Source organism: Eutrema salsugineum, unplaced genomic scaffold (genome assembly GCF_000478725.1).
Source record: "Eutrema salsugineum unplaced genomic scaffold, Eutsalg1_0 scaffold_8, whole genome shotgun sequence".
NCBI classification, from domain to species: Eukaryota; Viridiplantae; Streptophyta; class Magnoliopsida; order Brassicales; family Brassicaceae; genus Eutrema; species Eutrema salsugineum.
Genome location: NW_006256414.1, coordinates 11,002,096 through 11,020,770, shown reverse-complemented (window position 1 = coordinate 11,020,770; position 18,675 = coordinate 11,002,096). Strand labels below are relative to the sequence as shown.

Here is an 18,675-nt window from a genome sequence, read left to right as displayed (position 1 = left end):
AATTTGTATTTAAACGCCCGGTCAAAGCTGTTTTGGCGCGGGTCAACGGTCGCAGCTGGAGGAGAAGGGGGGACCAGTCCCACTACAGTCCAAGCGCCAGCTGGAAAGCGCGACACCGCCCATACCAGCCTCCATCCCGAGCCAAAACCGAGAGTTCGCCTTCTTCTCTCTTTTCTCTGCATTTCACGAGCACATCTCTCTCATTTCTCATCCATTTCTTGTGATTCCAAGCGTTCTAGACTCGTTAGGGTGTTGTATATTCATCATAAGCATTCCACTAAGCTTGAATCTTGGATTCCCAAAGGTATTTGCATCTTAAAGAACTCATCTTTTTCCTTCATTCTTTGCGAAGCTTTATTGTTTGTGAAATGTGGAATCGATTCTTTTAGAACATGTCAGCCTTTGAGAACAATTTTAAAAATTCCATCAAGATAGATAACATAAGAAAAACCGGTCTTTGCTCTGAAAATCACTTGTTCTTGAGTTTTTAAAATTCTTGAGAAAATACGCTTGGAATCGGTCTTAATGATGCTTTGAGATGTTGAGCTGAACTGTTTAGATATCGTGTCTTTCTTTGCTTGTTTTGGCTTGTTCTTACTTCCTTTGATGTTTGGAAAAAGCTATAACCCTGGTCTTGTTAGAGAAAAATGTCTGTTCTTGCTATCTTTAGAGACATGTGCTTGTTGATATACATGATTCTAACGGTCTCTTTGAGGATCTGCCTTGCAGATGACCGGCGACCGAGCTGTTCCCACTCATGAGACGAACAAAAACGAGGTCCAGAGGAGGATTACAAAAGGGAAAGCCGTGGCCGTGGCACGCAATGGTGGAACAAGCAAGAAACCCTCTGTGAGATCCGATGGTGAGCCAGCCGCCAAGCGAGCAAGGAACGCCGAGCTCACTCTGGTTCCAACCCTTGAACCAAAATGGAATGGGGAGCAGGCAGCCACTGAGAACGATGGAGACGAGCTGAGAGCCATAGTCCCTCATGAACCCGATTGTGGCAAGAAGGCCAAGAAGGAACCAAAGCCCGAGCCCGAGGAGGAACATTTCCCGACTACTGAGGAGTACTTGGACCACTTTAACTCTATAAGAGTAGCTCAAGGTCGGTTCCCTGATATGGAGCTGTTGAGGAAGCTTGAGATACTCGATGATGTTACACTCATCTTTCAAAACATGGGCTTGGCCGAATTCTTCATGATGAGCGATGTTGCTTACGAGGGGATCACACAACAGTTTCTTGCCACTTTGGAGGTTGTCATCTACCCCAAGAGAGATCCCAAGCGTCTACATGGCAAAGGGTTCGGACACATTGAGTTTGACATAGAAGGCGTGCACTACAAGGTCAGTTTCAAGGAGCTTGATGAGATATTTGGATTTGAAAGGAATGGAAGCTCGCTTGACAAGTTTGTGTACCCTCGTGATGAGTTGGCCGCGTTGTGGGAAACGATATCTTTTGGGCCTTACTTGGGAGGCAAGAGCAAGACAAGCTGCATCAGGAACCCTGCGATCAGATACACCAACCGGGTCCTGGCCTCTACGTTCTTCTCTACATACAACCCTGGTGTGATTCACACGGCAGAGCTTGAACTGTTGGGACTTGGACTTAAACCACTCATCACTCAAATGAAGAACAAAAAGGAGTTCCAAGGGCCAATGCATGTACCGTCTTTAGGAGTGTTCTTTGCGATCCAAATGCTCACCTATAGACACAATGTGTGGTGTGACCGAAAGAAGAAGGGAGCAAGGAGGCTTCAGAACGGTTGGATTGTCACTAAAATCTTGAGAGCTCAAGGGTTCATATTCCCTGATTCACCATCGAGACCGAGTCTCATTAATGAGCAATACCTAAGTAAAAGTGGTTTCTTTGGAGGCAAGTCAGGGGATAGATGGGTTTACAACTTCACGCTGATGCACAGGGACGGTACACAAGTTCTACTGCCTAACCGAGGCCTCACCATGCTTGATAAGCAGTGTAACGTCTCCTTCTATGTCCTCAAGGATCAGTTGTACAACCCATCTCTCGACCCACCAATGCGCAAATGCACCAAAGCCATACCTAACAAGCCTCAGAACGAGAACGGCCCGGCCGGAAGTGAGTATGAAGAAGAACGGCACGCTGAGAGAAGGATGGGAGCAGGCCGATATCATTTTGATCCATACGTGTGGGGTGAGCCTGAATACCACACCAAGAAGCTGTATTTGCGAGTGAACACTCTCCAAAAGTGGTGTAAGTGGCAAGACAAGACCATTCATGCGTTGGTGGACTGTGTAAGGCACCTGAAGAAGAAGGTCAAGCGGCTCACATGGCCATCTTCTCCGGACAAGAACTCGGGGACCTCAACCGCACCAATTACACAAGAGGAGGTTGGGGAAAGCTCAAACGCAAGGAACCCGGAGTTTCCACCAGGCAAAGAGGATTGGATCGACCCTGCCTTGGCATTCTTACCTGAACCCTCGGATAGCAGCCCACCACGTCAGTCCACACCTTCCTGCTCAACATCAAATCCCTCGTACTACTTGGGATCAGACCTCTCCGACTAAGGTATCGACTTCAAACTCTTGTACATATGCATCTTGTGTATATCATCCTGCATTCGTTTAGTTTGTCTTTTTACTTCTCTCACACGCTTTTATAACACACGGGACTGTGTTATTCAAGTGTGGGGGAGGAGCTTTGTGTTTTCTGATCTTGTTTTCTTTCTTCTTATTTGACTTTTGCATTCTTGAGTCTCATTTAGCTTTGTACATATGGTAAAACCGCATCATTAACATTCTAGTTGCATCTCGCATTCTAAGATCGAGTCTAGTTGCATCATTTAGGACTGCATCAGTGCAAGGAGCAATGATAGATTTTTTCCTAGAGAGTAAATCACTTGAGAACTTGAACTAAATATGCTTGTGAAACTCATTCTGTGCTTGTAAAGCTTGAAACGATTTGAATCTGTGAAGCAAGTCTAAATTACACTCAACTCTAGTTAAGTGATAACCCTGAACTTGAATTGTAAATATCTTTTGATGCATTGCTTGAATTGGCTTGTGGATACCGATATACATACTTGAGCTAGAATCATTGTTTTCACCACCCTCTTTTCCTTTGCTCAAGTAGCTGAATCCGCATCATGGATCAGTTCCCTCACCTTGAACCCAACTTTCTTTTCGAGCCAATGTTTGTGTGTGAATTGTAAGGTCACCTTGGACTGAACTTAGCAGAAAGTGTTAGGTTTAGAGCGACAAGGGCATGTCTCATTGAGTGCTACGTTCCAACATCAAGGAACTGAGAGTATTGGCGAGAAATAAGTGTGGGGGAAAAGATCTATTGGTGAGTGGAAAAAGGTGAGCTGAGAGAAAAAGAGAGAGTGGGAATAGCTAAGGGAATGAAAGAAAAGGAATCGAGTCTTGAATTTGAAAAGAAGAGCTCTGTTGTTCTAAAAAGAAAAGTATAGTCTTTGAAATGAAAAGAAGCCAAAAAGGCTCAAGTGTTCTAAAAAGAAAAGAAAAGAGGCTAACCGCTGTAAAAGAAAAGAGCTGTTTGAATAAGTAAACACCAAAGGCTTGAAAATCAAAATAAAAGTGAGTCCCCTAGTGAAAAAGAAAGCGATTGAGAGAGTGAGGATCTTGAGAGGGTGAGCAAGTGAGAAAAGCTTTGAGTGGAGTGTGGGGTGTGATGAGTCTTGCCCTTGTATGCATCGGTTGCTTTTTACCTTTAGCATTCTGCCAAAGTTTGGTCGTTCATTGAGTGATCCCATTGTTGCATTACACCCGCTTGAATATTGATGAGATCATCTTTATCTCATGACCTTACCCTAGCCAAGCCAGCCTATTTGAACATTGCATCATTTGATTCACCGGTTACGAGCTTAATGAATGTGAAAGAGTTGAATGTGATAATGACTTGTGGAGATTCTGTGCTTTAATTGTAAAATATCTGAGTATGGGTTTGCAATGCATATTTGAGCATGAATCCGAGTTCTCCTTGTGATCACTTCTTTCTAAAAAGGAAGTATGAGCTCCATCTGCATTACAACCTCTTTCTCTCATTTGTTCTCTTCGCTTGAGGACAAGCAAAGGACAAGTGTGGGGGAGTTGATATGTCTACATTTTACATCATTTAGAGTGCATTTTAGAGTCCTCATCATGTGTTTTCCCACGTAAATTGAGTCTTTAGGCATGAAAATAGGATTTAGGGCTTGCATTAGGTCCCAAAGAGTTTTGCATGTTTTGAGGTCTTTATCAGGTGCTTTGGGAGTCATTTGGAGCTTAAGAAGAGGAGCAGAGAAGAAGACGGTGAAGAAAACGGTCAAAAATGGTGAAAACCGCTTGGAGGAATTTCTCGGCCAAATCGCGTACCGGACGGACAGAAACCTCGGTCAAAATCCTTACCGATCGCTCATTACCGGCCAAAATCCGTACCGATCGACCAAAGTCAGCCAGGGTCGAAGATCAGGCGTTAATACCGCGGGTTGAGTTTTGGCCGAGGCGAAAGAATTTTTACGACCAAAAAGCTCACCGCGGTACACAGCCCTCGGTCATTTTTCTTACCGCGGGAAGCTTTTCTCGACCAAAATCTGTCCTTGTCTGCGCAATTCAAAGATATGAAATCCGGGGAACCTTCCGGTCCGAATCAGTTGGCGAGGTCTTCAGCAAAGTTGGAGATAATCAAACAAAGATTCCAGAACAGTTGGAATCATCCAATTCGGACCAGTAGGGAGAAAGATACAGCTTCCGGAAGATGTACCAACATTACGCGCATCCGAGAACTGAACGGCGAAGTACAAAGGTCACGGCGGACGGAGCTTTTCCGGACCAAATCAGCTTGCCCGGTCTTCATCAAAGTTTGAGATCTGTGAAAGACCTTTTCAGAACAGTAGGGATCGCCCAATTCGGACGAGTGGTTTGAAAGATAAAGTCTCCGGAGTTCACATCGGTCCAAACAGCTTATTTTCCGGTGATTTCGATGCGGTTCAAAGATGTGAAATCCAGGAAGACTTCCACTACCCAAGCTCCGACGGTTTCTTCACCAAAGTTCGAGTTTATTGAGTCACCTTGACTATGAAACTGGTCTCAGAGCATTTGGAGTCGTGGGTCGAAAGTTACTGCTTCCGGAAGGCGACATGGTCGATACGGGCCCAAATATGTTGCGATACGCGCTAAGTGTTTCTTCAGGGCTCGGCATCATTACCTCGACATCGGCCAAGTCAAGGCTCATATTTTGGAAGTATCCTGAGCTAGACCTCGTACTGATACCTCGGCACGTTGGGATCAAGGCATGCACACGTAAGAATGGAGCTGGAAACGACTAAGTGTTGAACATGCACCTCGGTGTAGCGACCTCGGCGTGCATGCCGGACCCTGTTCTCCCGAACCCCTCGACGTCCAAGCGCCTCAGCATTTTATGCCGAGGTCCATTGTCACAAGCCCAGAATCAAGAGCAAAGCTGCTCAAGAACACACACGTGAAGATGGATCAAAGACTAGGGTTCATGCATGTTCTTGACGTGTTCTTCACGAGATCTTCATTTGGATCTGGACTCACGTGCACTCCTCGACATGAAGACCTCGGCTTCACTCTCCGACACACCGTGGCACTCACCCATCAACCCAAGAACGCGGTTCAGTACCCGGTTTGTTCCGGGCTGACCCGCGACACTTTACCTTTGCTATATATACATTTTGAGACTAAAAACCTAGGGATCTTATCTCTTATCTGTTTTTAGCTTTAAGAACTTGCCTTTTTGGTGAAACTTGATCATTCTAATTCGATATCTCGCTTTTGCATGAGGAATCTTGTTCCTTCTTTATTTCTTTGATCATCTAACATTAAACTCCTCATCATGACCAGCTACACGTCTTGCAAAGGACTTAGTGAGCTCGTTATGATTAGTGAGTAGTCGTTTAAGCGGCTTTAGACGAGTAGATTAGGGTGCTTTCAAGGTAGATCAGTGGGTTTAGGTGTCTAGTCTTGCATGTTTCATTCTTTAACCGACGAGATCTCTAGGCTGGATCGAAGCACATCACTTGAGGTTCAGATCTGAGACATATCTTGCATCAAAAGTGTTTGTAGAAATGTCTGAACCACTCGGTTATGGGTTTAAGAGTCTTTCATCGCGAGAGTGATAGTTTGTTCTCTTAAATGACATTTTTGAACTGATTCTCATTGCTGATTGATTCGATGCTTCTCAAAAGACATTTTTGGTATGAAGGAGGATCAATTTAGATGCTTAATACTTTCATGAGAAGATTAACATACCTTGAGTTCAAAGTTAAATGAAACCGCTTGATGTTTTGATTCATTAACCCACTAGTTAAACTTGGAAGCACCCGAGTCAAGTATCTCGTCTAAAGTCCCTTGCTTTATTACATATTATCATCATCTGAATCGTTTAGTTATTATTTGCATCTTTGCTTTGTTTGATTCTCATCATTTACTTTACTTACATACTTAATCGTTGTTATTCAGCTTAGTAAAACCTTCACCTTTTTTATCTTGACTTAAATAAACAAACATCATAGTCTAGTGTCTCGTTGACAAGTCTGGATTGATACCTCTTTGTGCTACTTCGACAAAGGGGATTGATAGCCCTGAGATCTAAAAAGACCATATCTATCAACACATCCGCACTTGGTGATATCCTGCCCGTAAGTCAATCTTTGAGTAAATGCTGGAACCACCCAACTCATCCATTAGATCCTCAATGAGTGGAATAGGGAATCGATCCTTAACTGTCAATCCATTCAGTCCTCGATAATCCACACATAATCTCCACGACCCATCTTTTTTTTTAACCAACACAACAGGTGAATCAAATGCACTAGAGCTTGGTTGAATTGTACCTCCTTTCAACATGTCTTGTACGATCTTATCAATCTCGTTCTTCTGTTGGATTGCATATCTATAGGGTCGTTGATTTATTGGATTTGCACCTTCGATCAGTTGGATCTTATGATCATGATTAGCTCGAAATGGAGGTAGTTGTCTTGGCTCCTCAAAGATATCCGAATAATCATGAAGTAGTTCTGTAATGGCAGGATTGGTTTATGTTTCTGACATTTCTGTATTCAAAGAGAATAGTGTTGCTGCTTCGTGTTCTTCTTCATACGACACACACAACATAGATAACTCCAAATTAGTGTCCTGTTGCTTCTTCAACCTTTCAGCTTTAACACTTCTCACAGATCCGTCCTTAATTCCATGTAGCACCACTCGTCTTTGATTATATTCAAATTTCATTGTCAGCTTTCTAAAATCCCAAGTGACCGGACTGATGGTTTCCAACCACTGAACACCCAATACACCATCACATCCGTTCAACGGAATAGCCATGAAATCTGCAGTGAAATTTGTTCCTTGAAACTCCCATTTAAACTTGTCAATCCGAGCCTGTACTGATAATCGGTTACCATCAGCTACAATCGCCCTAGCATTTCCCGCCGGTAAGAGAGGACAACCCAATTTTTTAGCCACATTAGTATCCAAGAAGTTATGAGTTGAGCCTGAATCAATGAGAAGAAAAAGGGCTATTTTTTGATAGAGACCTTTTACCCTCATTGTATCATGAGAAGTGATTCCTGAGATGGCATTGAATGAAATCTTTGCTACCTCTCCTTCAGGCTGTTGATTCTCTTTATCTTCTTCTGTCCACTCTTCCTGATAATACTCAGGTTCCATTTCCATCAAAAACAATTGAGCCTTCTTATGCACTTTGTAATGTTCTGGTGAGAATTTCTCATCACAAAAGTAACATAAGCCTTTAGCTCTCCTATCATTCATCTCCTCTGTTGATAGAAACTTCCGAGGTTGAACCACAGGTGCTTTCATTTTATCTCCTTCCTGTACAGCCGTAAAATCTTTTCTGAATGGAATCAATCCTTTCGATGTTGTGGTCGCTTTCGTTGATTGCCAATTCTGAGATTGTTGCTTCTTTGGGCGAGCCGTTTCATAGAGTTTTCCCAACATCAAGCATTGTCTCACTGTTTGAGGCTGAAACATTCTGATGTGCATCTGAGTGTCTGCACGTAATCCAGCTAGATATGCACTCACCAGGTATTCTTCAGACATTTTGATTCTTGATCGAATCCGCTCAAACTTCTTATGGTAATCAATAATACCATCAACTTCCTGTAGTTGTTTCAGTTCAGCCATCGGATCAGCCCAAAACTCATCAAATCTTCCTTTCAACATCTCCTTATATGCTGACCAATCTGTTAGATTCTGAATTCCCAATTCTTCAATTAAAGATTGATGCCAAGATGCTGCATCTTCCTCTAAATGTATCGATACCACCAAAAATTTGATTTCCTCAGGTGTATGATCAATTTTGAAGAATTGTTCCACTTTGAATAGCCGGTCCTTCAATTTATCACCACTAAACCTAGGAAAATCCAGTTTTGCAAGGCGCGTGACTCCGGTATAGTTAGGAATGTTACCTGATAGTGTGCCATTCGTCGGATCTACGGTAACTCGAGCTGGAGCTGGAGACGAGTAGGTTATGTCTCGCTTTGCACTCGAAGTCGATCCCCCTGGTTTTTGAAGAAGACGTATTGCTTCGAACATATCGGCTACCGTTTTCTCCATTTTCTGATTTTGCGAAGCTATCGTTTCTTCCAAAGTCGTCGTTCGACGAAGAACCTGATCCATTCGAGAGCCAAGATCTTCTTCTACCACTTTCGATGTTGGTTCTTTTCGTGAAGCCATAGCACGTGTTTCCGCCATAGATTCCGAAGCGTCTGATACCTTTGATACACACAAATCCAATTATATTCGATTTCACCAAACTTGAATCCAATGTTCAATACAAACAAAGAATCCAATAGTTCTACTTACAAGAATCTGGATACAGAAAGATTCAATGTAGAGGAAGAACTGAGAATTACAAGAGAGAATTTCCAGATGAGAAGAAACTGTAACAAACTTTCTCAGAATAAATCTTCTTCTTCGTCTTGACTCAGCTAAATATCTGTTACTTTTTCCATTAAATCTCCACCGTAAATTCTTCTTTCAAGTTCCACCGTCCATAAGTTCCACCGTCCATGTGTCCGTATAATTGCTGCGTATTATTTACTATATCACTTTTGAAAAAATTTAGGGTCACATGTTTTATCCGATTGACCATAAACTTTGGCAACAATGTTCTGCACAGGATCACATTCAAGTATTAGACTCATTATTCTCCACTTTGCGAAGTTCTCCAATTCTTGATTCCTATTCCCTACCATTGTCAGATCCACGAAGAAGCCTCATGTTGGTTTTTAAAATAAAAACAAAATTAGTTTAAAAAAATTGTGGAGATGCAGGAGATCGAACCCTGTGCCTCTCGCATGCAAAGCGAGCGCTCTAAGTGTGGACGATTTGGAAGATATAATTGGAGGGCATGAGCTACATCCCCTTGGTTACAAAGATTTCACATTTTCTAAAATTGAAAACAGTTAACCAATATGAGCTTCACCTCTTATCTCCAAGCGAGCCGCGTAAAAGTAATCGGAGCAAAATCTCCGGTGGATCGCCGCCGTAAAGCGCTTGAGAGAGTGAATAAAGAGCTCTCTAGAGGCAATTACGAAACTGCCCTCTCTCTCGTCAAGCAACTCAAAGGCAAACATGGCTGCCTCTCTGCCTTCGGCTCTGCTAAACTGGTCTCTCTCTCTCTCTCTCCTCTCTAAAACTCTCTCTTTCTTGCTTACTTGTAATTACAATCTTCTTCGATTTTTTGTGTGTTTAGCTTCCCAAGAAATCACCAGAATTGGTTAAATTAGACCCGTTGATCGATTCAGTCTCCAGAAGCATTGAATCTGTTTCTTCCGAAGCGGTATTTGCTTATTGCCATCGATTTTGTTTTTATTCAGTGTGTTGATCTTCAATTTTTTTATCTTTTACGCCAAAACTGGTTTTATAATTTGCAGAGTTCAGTGGGAATATTCAAAGGGGATAAAAGTAAAACTTCTTCACCTGAAGAAGATTGGTTCGCTGTTGTTCAGGTGAAATCTTGTAGCCAATATGAGTTTTTTCATTGTAGTTTATGTTAATTTTATCTCTATTTGAACATGCTTTTATTGCCTAGCTTCTACCTAAAAGCTTTTGTGGTTTTTGTTGGAATTGAAGAAATCTGATCAAAGATGCTGTTTGAATATCAATGAAGCAAGACATTTGTTGTGTATCGATTTGTATGTGCAAACGTTTAACTTGCATTTTCTGCGATCGTATGCAGCATGAATCAGGGCATTTCCTGGTTGGTTACTTGCTCGGAGTTCTTCCAAGACGCTATGAAATACCGAATTTCGAAGCTATAAAGCAGAATGTGTCGAATGTGACCGGGAGAGTAGAATTTGTAGGCTTTGAGTTCCTCAAAGAAGTAAGTTGTTTGTTCATATTGAAAGGGAAATTGGTCAGTTTGCTTACGTTTTAACTACTAGACTTTATGTTATTACTGCAGGTTGGTGCTGCAAACCAGTTTATGAAAGGTGATGTGGGTCGCCGAATAAATCTATCGGTATGTTAACCAAGTACTCTAGCTGCAGTAAAATGTCACAAACTCAAAATCTTTAGAATGTATTAGTGTTTCTTGAATCGCTCAAAAGTTATTGGCGGATTACCTGTTATTGGCAAATGTTTCTGGGTTTTACCAGTTCGACAACTCACATGTTTTTCAACGATGGACCCGGGCTGGATCAGTGACAGGATCGCCGGTTTACTGGTCCGGTCTTCTTTAAACATTCTTATATATGTTCTATTCTTCTTACCTGTATGGTGTTTTTCTACCATGCAGAGTAATCGAGGCAATATCTCATCCAAGGTAAGATTTCTTGGAACTTACCTGTGAATGTTTTAGCTGAAGCTGTTTCTGTTGTGAGTGGTTGGAAGTTGGAACTGTGACTGCAGACACTGAACAACTTTTCGTGTGTGATACTTGGAGGAATGGTAACAGAACACATACTATTTGGATACTCTGAAGGTTACTACTCAGATGTTGTCAAGGTTATGCAACTCTCAAGTCTCTTTTACTCAGATGCAAAGTTGAGATTATATAATCTTCTGATGTTTTTTTGAGAGATGTGAATATGCAGTTGAACAGTGTTCTGCGATGGCGAGGGTTCACAGAAATAGAAAAGGAAGCTCATATCAGATGTGCTGCTCTAAACACTATCTCCTTATTACATTCTTACAGTGAAGCAAGAGTTTCACTTGCAGAAGCCATGTCTAAAGCCAAACCTATTGGTGCTTGTATTGAAGCCATTGAATCTGCAATTTCCATCCATCAAATATGAACCATACTTTCAATCCTTTTCTATGCTTAAACCCAATTGGTGTGACCTCACACAGAGTGAGACAACAAAGACATTAACCCATACAACTAGGCAACATGTTCTTTTTTTTTCGAGATCAGGCAACATGTTAGTGTTTAGATCATATTATTTTAAATGTTTTCAAAGTGTCAGTCTGTTTAATGAAATCATGATGACGATAAAATCTTGACATTTACTAATTACTATCTCCTTATTACATTCCTACGGTGAAGCAAGAGTTTCACTTGTTGAAGCCATGACTAAAGCCAAACCCATTGGTGCATGTTTTGAAGCTATTGAATCTGCAATTCCCATACATCAAATATGAACCATACTTTCTATGAAGCCAAACCTAATGGTGTGACCTCACAAAGACTCTACTTAACATGTTATGGTGACACAGAGATATTAACCTATACGACAAGGACAACAAGACAACATGTTCTCTGTTGTAATAAATGTCAAGATAGTACCAAACTATCATAATGATTCATTTAACAGCACTTGACTTGATCCCAAACCAAATTCGTTACTAGATTTGCAAACATAGACTTCAAACCACATGAGATCCCAAAAATCTTCTTGGAACAAAACCCAGTCTATTTTACAGGCTAAAATTGAACAAGATAGTAATACATGAAGAATCAAAACTCCTGAGAAGCAGATCCGATATCGCCTTTGTTCTTCCCAACCTTTGATGGGAGAAGTGTCTGATGAATGTTTGGCAAAACTCCTCCATTAGCGATTGTCACACTTCCAAGAAGCTTACTCAGCTCTTCATCGTTCCGCACTGCAAGTTGAATGTGTCTTGGCACGATACGTGTCTTCTTGTTATCTCTTGCTGCATTTCCAGCAAGCTCCAATACCTATTATGAAAATCAGCACCATACGGAGTCAGAATCCAGAGAACAAAAGATGGCTTTAGCATTTAATCGTTATGGAGTCTAAATCATAGACATTACTTAACACAGATGTATACATCAGTAGAAAAACTGTCAAAATCGAGTTGGTATTCATAAAGAAATTGACTTAAGGAAGACATAGGAATTGAAATCATAACTATCGGAATTGAGATATGCAATATCATATTGTTTACGCAGAAATCGAGAAATCAAACGAATGGTTCTCATATAGATCAAGAAAATGACTTATGTAGAAACATGATTTGCATTTGAGATATCAACACCAACGCAAATGAGATATGCAAAATCTAGGGTATACGCAGAAATCGAGAAATCAAATGTGTGGTTCTCATATAACACGATTTGCATTTAAAATCAAAATAAAATACAACTGAGATATATCAAAATCATATGGTTTTGGCTTGTTACGGAAATACAGAAATCAAATGAGTGATTCTCGTAGAGATGAAGATATTACGATTGTATTTGAAATAATAAAACCAAAACACAACTGAAATATCGCAATCTCATATGGTTTGGATTCTAATGGAAGATCGAGAAATCAAGACAACGATTACCGTAGTAATCAAGACGAAAAACAGATTCGCGATTGAAATCAAAATCAAACGCAACTGAGATACCGAAAAATCATATAGAAGTCGAGAAATCAAAGAACTGACTAAAAACCAAAACCATATTTGCATGTGAAATCAAAATCAACATCAACTGAAACATCGCAACTAGACAGGATAGCGAAAAATCAGAAGATTAAAATCGTACCTCCGCGGCGAGGTACTCAAGAACGGCGGAGAGATAAACCGGAGCTCCGGCACCGACACGCTCGGCGTACTTTCCGGCTTTAAGGAATCGGGCGATTCTTCCAACGGGAAACTGAAGACCAGCTTTGCTCGATCTAGAGACGGACTTTGTAGCTTTCGGCTTTCCTCTGCCTCCTTTGGTTGTTCCACTTCCGGCGCCAGAACTCATCTTCTTCTTCGAAAGATACTTTTTTTCGAGAGAAATTGAAGAGGCGAATGAAAATGGCTAGAGAACGGTGAGTGGAGTGATTTTAGGGCTTTGGGGATTTTCCGATATTTATATTGATGCGAGAATGCATTATGATTGGTGGGCAATGAGTCATGCGGATTGCCAGAGTGGCACTTTCACTTGACTTTTCGCGGGTTTTATTTTCGCGTTTTTTGCCAAGAAGACGGTGAAATTTAGCCCTGGCGGGTCACTTGTTTGTTGTTTTTTTCTTTCCTATTGATTAATCATCCAAATAAAACGTATTTACAAGAAAAGAAAGAATTTATGGTTGAAACGAGTGGTGGATCTAGAAAAAAAAATTAGTTGGGAACAAAAATTTTTTTACTACTAAATTAAATTTATTTTAATTAAATTAGCTTAAATATTTAAAAAAAAATAAAAAGAGTAGAGGGCACTGGACCCCATTCCTCCTTACTTATATCCACCCTTGGTTGAAATTATAGAGGGCATCAGACCAATATAGAAAAACAGGGTAGAATAGAAAAACAGAACATCAACTCAGTGATAAAGACTGTTTTAGACGTTATGCCAGCAATTCAACAGTTTTGAATCCACTGCTTCCTGAGACGATGCTGATGATCGGAATCTGTTGCAGATATCTCTATCGATGATATAAATGAGTAGGAGAGTGAAATGAGGAGGGCATTGGTGGCGTTGTCCATTCCTCTAGATCGTAGCCTGTAATGCCAGGCAAGCTATAATAAAATCTAATTTGTTCTTCAGGTTTCGTGAAATTAAGTGTATCATGATCTCCCAATCAGGATTCGTTCTTCCATGTAAGAGCCCTTAAACAAGCCAGTTCCATACAGTAAAAGGCATATGGACACGCAAAAAATAAGTGATCTCTAGTCTCGTTTTCTTTCTCCGCACAAAACATAGTGTTGGACTAAAACCCATTGTCTCATTCTACTTCTCGTGGCAAGTCTGTCTCATATGGCTAACCACATGATGAAAGCATGGTGAGGGATGGATTGCGAGAACCAGACCAACTTGTTCCACCAAACATTCTGGTGAGACTGTCTGATCTGCTCCCACATTGCTTGGGTGGAGAAGTGATCTTTGAAGTCATTCTGATCATGGCGCCATAAAGCTATATCCAGACCTGCAAAAGGGTTCGGTGTTGGATGTGAACAAATGCAGCTTAGAATCTCCTGCAAATGTTGTTCTCTTGCACCGTCGAATCCTCCAGGTCTGATTTTGCACCACTGCAGAAACCATAACATGTCAATCGATTCCTGAAATTCTCGTCCCCGACTCACCTATATATCAATGAGTCTCCCCATAGTCAGCCATTCCCGAAATTCTCTGTCGTTTCTAATTTCATGACGAGTAAAAGGTGCTGTAAGCGGACAAAGCTTCAACAACTTTTTCCAGATCCAAGAGCCTCAAGACCCCTCTGGAACATCCCAAGAGGATGAGTGTCGAAGAAGGTAGTGTCGAGTCCAACTGACCGATAGCGATTATGGATTGGCGAACAATCTCCAAATCAACTTCAAAGCAAAGACTCTAGAGGAGTCTTTCATTCGTCGAATACCCAGACCTCCTTCTTTCTTCGGCTTACATATATCATCCCATGCCACTTTTTCTTTGGAAGAGTTGTGTGGAGAGGCGGACCACAAAAAAGTAGAGCACATGCTTTCTATAGTGTCAAAACAGCGCTTCAGAGTCAGAACGCAGCGCACCAAAAGTTTGTAATACTGGCTATGACAGATTGAATGAGTTGAAGACGCTCCGCAAAGGAGAGTGACTTACTAGACCAAGAAACCATATGAGTGAAAGTTCTGTCAATCAGCGGCTCATAGTCCAATCTAGTCATGCTCATACTCATAAGAGGCAGTCCGAGGTATCTGATTGGCAGCTATTCTAGAGGGAAACTGATGCTGCTAGAGTTGATGTCGCAGGAGAAATGTTAAATTTATAAACTCTAGTATCTGCAAGTGCACAGCAGTGCGTTGTAGCATTTACGGATCGATCCACTGAAGATCAAGTAACTGCACTACGAATTTACTTGAGATGAGAATTGAGCTAAGATGAAAAATATAGGTGTTTGTTTGGGAGTTGTGAACAGTGCCAAAAATAATGACTATTAAATTTGAAAATAAGTTAATACTAAGATCAAATCAATACAAGAAAGCATTGGGCATTAAGGATTTTGTCAGGAATTATAGATTAGCTAACAAGATAATCAGATGTAATTTTTTTGATAGATATGTTCTGAACCAAGAATAATCTACTCCCATAGTATCAATCAGAAATTCAAGACACTTAGATTACTGAACTCTCGTTCATTCTCTAAGTATCTAAATAAGTTTAGGTGATTCAGCAACACTTTCAGTGAGTTAATCAACCTGATCGCAGTAGCTAGGTTGTCAATCAAGCCACAACACACGAACACAAATTCAGACTAAGAACTTCTAAAGATAAACCCTAATCTATCAAACTATTAATCAATCTATAAATTCTCTTTGAAAATCCCTTAAAATCCAACTAAGAAACTACTCAGACCTAGTGTAACAAAACATCATAAAAGTATTAAGGGTTACTGGAAAGTGAATAGAAGAAAAGTAAGAATGAAAGACAGAGGTAGAGATGGAGGTCTGATGGTGCTCTTCTCGGCGGCTCCTCCTTGAGACTTCTAAAATTGAACACACTCTCTTTGAATGACCTAAAAGAGGTATATATAGTTTATGGAGTCTTCGGGAACGTCTAAAGTTTGCAGAAATAATAACGGAAATGAATTATGCTTAAATATGGGCTGCTAAGGCTCGGAAATAGGCCCACTGTGGTTGATAAAGTCACGGCCGCGGGTGGGAGTGAACTCGGCTTCCAAACTGTGTTGATTTACCTTCAACTCACCAAGCATATCCGGAGATCTAACCGTTGGATTATTTCCATTCCAATTGTATTGGAAAGTTGGTTTTCTCCTCTATATTATGTCCAAATTTGGGGATGATCAGACGGTGAGAAATCCTCAGTTGTTGCCAATTTTATGACGGTTTGAATTTATCCTAACTTGTACTTTTGCTCCAAAATGCATTTTTTGTCCAAATATCCTGAAAATTCTTTTGAATCTTTAAAACATGGAAATCAATTAAAAACCATTGAAAACTAAGTTAAAAAACCTGAATAAGATCTTAAAATCATCCATAAAAGTTGGTCAAAATACGGTGTTATCAACTCTCCCAGACCTGAACCTTTATTTGTCCTCAAATAAAACAAAAATTAAAGTCAGGAAAGAATCTTAAAATCTCATGAACTAAACAGTATCTTAGTGACTGTCCTTCTAAACCTTGACCAACATAATGCATCTATTGGGTTTAGCCAAGAAAATTCTCACCAAAATAAAAACATCACTAGTCCATTGATCTGTCATGCAAAAATCTACACACTTAGATCTAACTTCTAGTCAACTAGCTCTTAACATTCATTAACAATTCCAGTGGTTCTCGTCAAAGGGAAATAAACACGGTAATCAAGTCTAGGTATTCAAAGGAATTTTATTGGTGGAGTTTAAAATGTTTAGGATTACCGTAATTTCTGAGGATGCAAGATATTATGCAAAACTACAAGAGAGGATGAAGCTGTTGATATCCACAGTTTCCAGTCACTTCCTCTTTATCGTAAACTCACTGATCTTCTTCCTTAAGTTCTCCTCATAACTCCCCCAGACTTAGATTTTTGTCTAGGTCATAACCTTATATCCCCCATGAGTGAATACTGGTTGCCTTGGCTCTAAAATTTGTGACTATCTAAGACTCGTTTGTTTTTTTTTCCTTTCTTTTATTCTTTTTCTTTCTTTTTTTGATTTTTTTTTTTTGAAATGGGAAACACCTTTAGATATAGAGTCTTAGATAACACAAAAATTACCAATAATAATGAGGTTTCTGAGGCATCACGACGCTAGATAAGACGCTGGCACACTTCCTCCCCCAAATTCAATTCAGTATTTCTCTTGATTAACTGAAAACTGTGTCGTTCCTCCCTATCCGGTATTTTTGCACATATCTGCTGATAAAAACTAAAGAGAGAATGCATGAGGTTCAAAAATAAAGGTTTGGGTTAAGGGTACGTACTAGCTAAAGATGAATTGGCTATCCAGGACAACAATGTGAGGTGAAAAATGAAGAAGATGTCCTGGATATATATCTTGATGCATGCCTATAATCCATGATGAGAAAATTAGATATCAAATTAAGTCCAAATAAAATGAGTTCGTATATCCTTTCAGAATGGTGGGAATTCATAGTGCAAGTACTCTAACCACCGTCTAGTCTAGTTGTAAACCACAAAAGGGCTAGCATGAGGAAATACTGTAGAAGCACATTGATCGAAATCATCATATAAATGTTTCTTGTGTTCCTGTTTTGAAAACCTTTTGAAAAACTTTTTTATGAAAAATATTTAATGAAAAACAAACTCAAAACAAACAAATTTCGTTAGTAAAGGATAGACATCCTCCCCCAGACTTAAATCACACTGTCTCTAGTGTAAAAAATCTATGAGCGGACGAGATATAAATGGATTAAAATTTGAAATATATATTTAGGTGTACTTACCTTGCAGTGTGCCGCGGTGAGGTGTACGCAGCCGCAGTGATGCTAGGTTTTCTGGTTTGTGATTTCTGCTCATCTCTTATTCTTTCTTTGCCTAGAAACCTGAAATAAAAAGAAACAAAACAAGAGGGTTTCCTCCCACTAAGCGATTGCTTAAAGTCATTAGCTTGACTTTGTCGTCTTTTAAGCGTTAGGTGCGTCTACTAAGGAAATTGGATCTTCTTGTCTTCTTCAATGTCTGCAAGATATGGCTTAAGACGTTGTCCATTGACAGTGAAGTCGCCTCTTTGACGGTTCCAGAGAACCAAAACACCGTATGGTAGAACCTCTTTGATCTTGAAAGGTCTAGACCATCGCAATCTAAGCTTCCTGGGAAAGAATTTTAGACATGAGTTGAAGAGTAGAACTTGATCATTAGGTGAGAACGTCCTAGAAACTATCTTCTTGTCATGGTATGCTTTAGTTATCACCTTATAGATCTTAGAATTCTCATAGGCATTATGGCGAATATCGTCTAACTCACTCAACTGAATCAAGAGTTTCACACTACCTGTCTGGATGTGGTAATTCAGATTCCTTATTGCACATTCTTCTCTGAGCTCTAGCTCTAGTGTAAGATGACATGCTTTCCCATAAACAAGGTGAAAAGGGGTCGTACCCAAAGGGGTTTTGAAGGCAGGGTTCTATATGCCCTGAGAGCATTATCAAGCATTGCTACCCAATCTTTTCTTGTCAGTCCAATTATCTTTTCCAAAATTCTTTTGAGTTACCTGTTCGATACCTCCACTTGGCCACTTGTCTGCGGGTGATTAGGTGTAACAACCTTGTATTTCACTCCATTTTTCTTCAAGAGATTCTCAAATACTTTGCTGATGAAGTGCAAACCACCATCATTGA

General features: G+C 40.4%; 2 protein-coding genes across 2 annotated transcripts; one reads left to right on the top strand and one right to left on the bottom strand.

The window, feature by feature from the left end:
- Window positions 1–9,274: 9,274 nt before the first annotated feature.
- On the top strand, window positions 9,275–11,422 carry LOC18009774. The gene is made up of 8 exons (XM_006392432.2): window positions 9,275–9,629; window positions 9,716–9,802; window positions 9,897–9,971; window positions 10,202–10,345; window positions 10,427–10,483; window positions 10,760–10,786; window positions 10,873–10,968; window positions 11,058–11,422. The coding sequence occupies exons 1-8, from the start codon at window positions 9,435–9,437 to the stop codon at window positions 11,256–11,258; spliced, it is 882 nt and encodes a 293-aa protein (XP_006392494.1). The 5' UTR covers window positions 9,275–9,434; the 3' UTR covers window positions 11,259–11,422.
- Window positions 11,423–11,805: 383 nt separating this feature from the next.
- Window positions 11,806–13,249, bottom strand: LOC18009742 (probable histone H2AXb). The gene is made up of 2 exons (XM_006392431.2): window positions 12,959–13,249; window positions 11,806–12,142 (listed from the first exon to the last, which is right to left on the bottom strand). Exons 1-2 carry the CDS (start codon window positions 13,163–13,165, stop codon window positions 11,921–11,923), a joined length of 429 nt encoding a protein of 142 aa, XP_006392493.1. The 5' UTR covers window positions 13,166–13,249; the 3' UTR covers window positions 11,806–11,920.
- Between the last annotated feature and the right edge of the window lie 5,426 nt (window positions 13,250–18,675).